Below are 7135 nucleotides of genomic sequence, written 5' to 3'. Positions count from 1 at the left end.
GTAGAAACACAAAGTGAAAAAAACGGAGCACCGTACTTAGACGCTTCATAATAACGGTTGTTCACATCGACGATCTAGGACTAGAATAGACATGTGGCAAGGCTAACATAAATCCCATAGCTTTGTACAACGTTACGCGATCTATTGCGTTTCGATAAGTCATATCCTCATAAATTATTGGTCGCATCCGCCCTCGTGCATTGTGTTACCATTTCATCGCGATTAGGATCGATCCGATGATGTTTAACATACGTAATACACGATCGACATGCCGTTTAACTTTCGAACTATAGAGGAAGAGGAAGACAGAAGAAAAAAGTGAGAAAGAATGTGTAATCGCGAATAATAACCGATAACGATATATAAAAAATTTATAAACCAAAAAATTAATTTTGCAGATAGTAATACAACTGACGTCAAATTTTTCATCAATCCTGTGTCGAAACACGAGGTATGACACTCGTAATAATCCTAAGTATCTCCGCTCTCCTTGGACGCGGTCACATTAGACTGTTATCTTCAATGTAATTAAATGGCCGCGACGTTAATATTCATTACTATTTTCCGTCCCACGGGGAATAACGATATTCCTGAGTAAACGACATTTGGTAAGAAACATAATCCGCGTATGCTCACCGTGTTTGCTCGCACGGTGAAGCACGCCTTGGCATCTAGCGAACCTCTCAGACCGCTTAGAATTTCGCACAGCACTTTACCGACGTCATGCGTTACTCCCGATATAGCGCCGGTATTCGCTCTCGTATTTTCCAACCTCATTAACGATAAACAAGTTAGCCGCGTTTTAGCATATTAACCCCGTTACACTATATGTACAGCTGATTCCTGCAGACTTGTTCGAAAGAAAATTTCATCAATAAAATCCGTAAGGCATCTGCTGAGATCTTGGAAAATAATCCATGAAGATTCTGATTTTCTGGGCGTTTTTCATTAAAATTCAGACGCAAAATAAGAGTGTTTTTAGATGCAAATTTAAACTTAAATAGTACATCCTACCCTTACAACATGTACAGGATACATAGTAAAAATGCAAAAGTTTTAAAATAAATATTTCATATTTCTAATTTTTTATTGTAATAGATAGTATAAAGTTTTTATCGATATAATTTATTTACCGTAAACATAATAAATAATACTTGATAAATTAAATTTTCAATAGGTGCGATATACCGGAGTTACCCTAACGATGCATACAAGCAGCGAGATATACTCGACTGCTAATTTAATATTGAAAGCGAGAAAGCTTTCGTGTGATGCAAATTGCTCGTGATGTTTTTGCGCAACGTTTAATATTCGCAAAAGACCGAGTTTCACCGCGACTATCATCTCTGATTTGCAATGGATAAAATGGAATTGAAGATTAAGGTAAAAGCAATAAAATTTCGTAAAAGGGCTGAGTAATAAATCTTACTCTGTTAATGTAATATGTATAAAAAAATATTATATATAATTATTATATATTATCTCCCATGTATCATGAAAAAGATTACTACAATGGTAGTAATCTTTTCTCGTTATTCTTTAAGTACTCCCGATTTTTTCCTCGAGAAAAATTTAATTAAAAGTAAGTTAGCGAGATAATCTTATATTAAAAATTGAAAGAACGTGACCAATTGAGCTGTAAATAAAATAAAGAGACATGTAATTTCATTTTAATTTGAATGTAAATAAATAAAAATAAATACGTAATGCAAAGATATTTTACGTATATATATATATATACAATTAAAATATCTGTTTCCATTTTAGAAGCACAGAAACAATTAGAATTCCATTCTAATTATTTTTAATAACATTGATAATATTTATTCAATATAAACAATATTTAATTAATTAAAAATCATAGAAATCCATTGTCTTATTCAGCTTATTTCCTTCGCAGTTGCATTTGAATTTAATTATTAAAATACTAAAGTTTAAGTAGTTCCCTCTGCCATATGGAGTTTAGGTTATATCTAAATTGTAGGAAACTTCTCTGCTGTATCTATTTATGAGATTAGATTCCAAACAAGATTCAGTTACGAGTTTGACGAATCTAGAACAAACTATTTGATCAAGCACGTCTTTTCATTATAGAAAAGTTCGTTAAGTTACATTTCGATTCTGGCAGCAATACATGATATTATATTATATTTAATAGAGTCGAACGGATTTATCCGCGCAATTCGATTATTGAAAATCATTAATTGTTGAATTTTGTATTGAACATGAAGACTCACGGCTTCATAGCTAATATGATCAATACTATAAGAAAAATCTAAATAAAGGCCAATATATCAATATTTCTAGACATGTACTAATACTGAATAATGATATAATATTATATATTTTGAGTATATATTATTTCAGGTAGAAATTCGCGTCTATCGATATTTTATTGGCTTGAATATCTTTTAAAGTGTATACTCTCTTAAGAATAAATGCATTTTAATTTTATTTAATTACAAATCCAAGACTTTGTGGGAATAATTAATCATCCGATGTCATAAAAACACTTGATACTTTAAATCCACTGCGTCGTGACTTTTTGCACGTTCCGCACATATCCAACGAGTGACAGTGAATTTAAACTCGTCGATATCACGTAAAGACGACTGCAGCCGTACACGCACGTGGTAGATACATATTTAAATTATTCGGCAGGTAGGAGATAAAGGAAGAAACAAATCTATTATTTAACTTACTGGAAAGGTAATGTATACGGGGATCTACTTGGATCGTTCCTGGGATCTTGGATTTGTGAAGAAACCGGGTTCAATGTCCAAGACAGAAGGAACGGAGTGTAAATGGTGGTGGAAAGGAACGAAAAATCGAATCAAGAACCGAATCGAGAAGCACTTACCGATAATTTACCCTCGCCCAGGTACTGCGATCTCTCGTCCAGGTGTCTCGAGTGCCTCAATCTCGTTGCAGACGCTGTAACATAAAGAAGAAACGGAAGATGATGATATCGCCCATTTGGGATATTGTGGATATTGCATTCGATGAGGAAAATCGATCAAAGGCTTCGTTCAAATTTAGGAATAATGCGTGATATTGTCGTCCTTTTCGAAAGCAAGAATTTAACAACAAGTCAAAACAAGAGTAAACTTTTTTTATCCTAACATTCGTATAACGTATCGCGATACGACGCGATGTCTCTTATAATTTATATGTATAATAATCTATAATATATACACTTAATGATAATACAGGTAATTGTGATATACGTAAGCATACATTATTATTGTTTCTATGTAGAGTTCATCGATTATAATATAACGCTTAATACTTTAGCAACATCGAAAATAGCAGACGCTCTGATGAACATTTATTCAATAATATATAGAAATATAAATCAAACGTTGAATTTATAATGTCTAAGATGAATATTGCTCTCTCTTGTTAAATAGCATAATCCTTTTAAAAATTATTTCAGCTCACATTTATTCGTTCCTATTCTGCATCTATGTTTTACCCGTACATGAATTTTTTCGGCGGCGCTCGCTTTACATTTTACGCATAATAATTTAAAATATCAAGCATTACCTCGAGATTTCGCAATCAGAAGAATTTTCGCGTGTGCGTATAAAACCATATAACGGAAGCGAAATAGTAGAAAAAATTTTGTAACTTGCGACGGAATAATCTTAAAATTTCCAAGTGCTAAATGCTAACTGAATTAGAAATTATATATATCTCGAGGCGGATCCTAGCGCTGCAGAGATCTTTATGCATCATTCACAACAATGTCTACTCCACCAACACCGAAGAGTGAGAGATGCAACTTGGAACGCTACCTCAGAACTATTCATAAGTTGCGCAAAGTAGGCATTGCTAATGCGGCATTACTAATGTGGCATTAGCTGAGTCTTTAAGTTAATGTACAAAGAGACGAGGCAAAAGGCGCGTAGAAGAAAGTACAGTTCCAAGTATGCAAAATTATTCGCAAAGACTGCTGTTGTTAACAACTGTCGCAAGTTGAGAAAAAGATACTCCACTGTAATTTTAAACAAGATTATTATTGATGCAATAAAACGTACAATAATCCGATTTCGTGCTATAAAATAGAAAAAAGAGAAATGCGGGTGCGCGAGAGAACAAGAAAAAGAAGCGGTACAAAATGCTTTCGTTTCATTGAACACTCGCTGTCGGTATTTTTGAGTACCGAAAATAATCCCTGTCACTCTTTTGTTGATGCTTTCCAACCGCAATACGTGCTAGCGATGAAGCGCTGTCATTCCTACAGCTTGCGTGGCTCAACCACAATGCGGTTTAAACTGTCCCGAATTTTAAGTAAATTTGGTCCACCGTAAAAGCGATATCACCGGAATTGCATAAAATTCAACCGGGCTCGCAAACGCTCACACCCGGAAGCCGTCACTGTGAAATAACAAAATAAATAACAGAACGTTTGGAAGCTAAGCCAGACGTCTTAGGCCATAAATCGCTTGCACGAATTTTTCTGACTTGATTGTCTTTGAGAGTTCTTTTTCGTCTTCGTGCTTTTCTATCATTTCATAAAGGTCGAATTGGTGAAACTGGCGTTTAACAGTCTAAAATTGCTCTGGCATTAATGATTACGTAGCAGCGAGATTAATTATGTTTCTCTGGGAAACTTGACAAACGATTGTCGCTCAACCTGTTTAAGTACAACAAGCGCAATTATGCACATGTAACTCGTTGATTGAGGAATCCCCTGTGAAACTCCCGATAATTGAAATGGGAATCAACCATTCTTCCTCCCCTACCGTGCCATCTCTATATCAAAATCATTCGGAACAACAATTGTCGATGTCACTTCAATTTATTATCACTCGTATTCAATCGAGCATACACTCCAATCGTAACCACGAACCGTCCTCGACCCCTCTCAAACTAACACTTCGTCCAAATTAACACTTAGTCCGTTATCTTGTTCCGCTCGAGTTGAGAGCAACATCTGTATAGTATGAGGAAGCTATTTGTATTTCCGCATTAGCTGACACGTTAAGCACCGTTTCGCTAGTCCGCCATATCGCACTGGCGTCCGTTCCTTTTAGATATTTTCAAGAGAAGAAAGCGCATCTCTTAGCCCAGTTCTTTCGCGCTGGAGATCCATTAAGTACTTCCCCCTCGATATTGCATTCGCCCGCGAAATTCCCGCGTATTCCCGTGAAATTTCTCTATCAAGTTTCCCATATTAATTCCGTTGTGTTTTACCACGTTATATTTTATCACGCTTCTCAATGAAAATCGGAGCTAGCGGTAGTTCGACTATACTCGTACATATACATATGTCGCAGAGCGAAATTATGAAAAATGTCGATGCAATGCCGCGATTATTTGCTCCATCGAGAGGATTAATCCAGGGCAACTACTTGTGATAAAACAACTCGTAACGCCGGAAATAAATGCAGATAAATGGAAATATGCACACATGGAACACTAGTATATTTACTTTTATGAGGCCGCATACTCTAACGTTACGCTCAAATGTCAGAGATAGTCACGGCAGCAACGTTTAGCAAAGATTACCATTATTCATTACGTTATCAACAATTTAACGGTGACTATCATGTCAGTCCTCTATCGGGACTGTACATCGACTTTAATTTTTTAATCTGCAGTTTGGAATATATGATATTCAAATACAGAAAGATAGCATATTCTGCTGCTTCTTAATATTTTACGTGTCCTGAATATTTCATAAGTTTATCTAATATAGTAAGTTACAAATCTTCCATATTATTATGTAATTGTACTGCCTCAAAAAGATTATGTATCCGTAAGTGTTTACTGAATAAACGGAAATATACAGGATTAAGAGATATTCGTATCGAATTTCAGCTAAATGCTAGCTAAACTAACGAAAGAAAAGCAACGCGTAGATCCATCCATTTACGAGAAGATTTTCATGGGAAGAGAATAACACGCAAACATCATATACTCGCAGCGTTAGGAGGAATTTGTGTCAGTCATATTATAGTATTCCATTTAGTATCCGAAGAGACTCAATAACTTTTATGTCACAAACCAGAAACCAGGTACGTTCCATAATGGATTATATACGCCCGCCGTTTTCTATATCAAAACCATTTATCGAAACTATCGAGTGAGATTTATTGAATTTAACCGCACTGCTTTCTTCTCTGCTTTTTTTTTTTCAAGAGTTTTGGCAACGCCCAACACTCTCTAATTCACAGCGAGAAACTCTCGATTCGTGCCTGCATGGCGTCTGATATATACTCGTACTATTCAATCTCTCGTCAACTTACGAATTTTTTTTTCCATTTACTTTCTTAGTTATTATATATTTGCTTTCTTTTACGTCAAGTAAATGAGAAGATCATCGCTCGTACTTAAATAATTCGCTCTTCGACGACGGATGATCGATCGTGCCTTGCGCCGCGTCAGCTGAAAATTATGGAAACACCATCTAGTTTATTTAGTGCTTGCGAATTTGCGAAACTTGATACAGCCGCCGCGCCAGTGGAGAAACTCCGGTATGGTTAATCTGCTAGAAAGACGGTTAACAAATTCCTCAAAGGTCTATTTGCTCGGTATAATTGTAGAAATCACCGCAGTATCCGTGCAATTCATCGTAATAATTTTCATTTCATCTCAAATCGCAGCAAATGGGATAGTAACTGGGTCGAACTGCGGCAGTGGGGGGATAGTTAAACAATAAGTTTAAATTGGTAAAAGTGTAGCTGGCACCGTTTCAATCGGCGCTTACCGCCGGCACACTCCTAGGTAAATTTTTTTCACGAGACACTCGCACCCAACAACGATATTCAACAGTGGATTACAGAAGTTATATTATTAATCCTCATTTTACTAAGTGCACACCGGAGCCAGTTGGCCGGCAGCGTGTATTTGCGCCGCTTAAGCCTGTTAATATCCAAATTCGCTACGGCGAAAAATCGTCTAAATGTAATATACGAACGTAATATAATTTTGCAATCTTTTTTTTACATATCAGCGTAGCGCGCGCGTTTATCTCCGCGAGAACACTCCGCGATAAATATGCGCTATTAACTTATCTTATAATTGGGTTAAAACATTTTTCGAATTTATTTCGCCTTTTCTTTATTATACGAAATCCTGTAGCACTGCATAATTCTGCCAATTTCGCTCCATATATAGGAGTATACGT

The 7135-nt window shown here is 35.9% G+C and overlaps 1 protein-coding gene across 2 annotated transcripts in view; it reads right to left on the bottom strand.

Moving 5' to 3' along the window:
- Positions 1-7135, bottom strand: part of LOC108756857 (DE-cadherin-like) — a 143814-nt gene that overhangs the window by 9833 nt on the left and 126846 nt on the right. For both annotated transcript variants that reach the window (XM_018500970.1, XM_018500980.1), the window contains exon 2: positions 2861-2934. In XM_018500970.1, the coding sequence (XP_018356472.1) occupies positions 2861-2934 (74 nt within the window). The remainder of the gene's footprint in view (positions 1-2860; positions 2935-7135) is intronic.

Source organism: Trachymyrmex septentrionalis, unplaced genomic scaffold, assembly GCF_001594115.1.
Source record: "Trachymyrmex septentrionalis isolate Tsep2-gDNA-1 unplaced genomic scaffold, Tsep1.0 scaffold101, whole genome shotgun sequence".
NCBI classification, from domain to species: domain Eukaryota; kingdom Metazoa; phylum Arthropoda; class Insecta; order Hymenoptera; family Formicidae; genus Trachymyrmex; species Trachymyrmex septentrionalis.
Note: the sequence above shows the minus strand (reverse complement) of the source record. Positions and strands in the feature narration are given on the sequence as shown.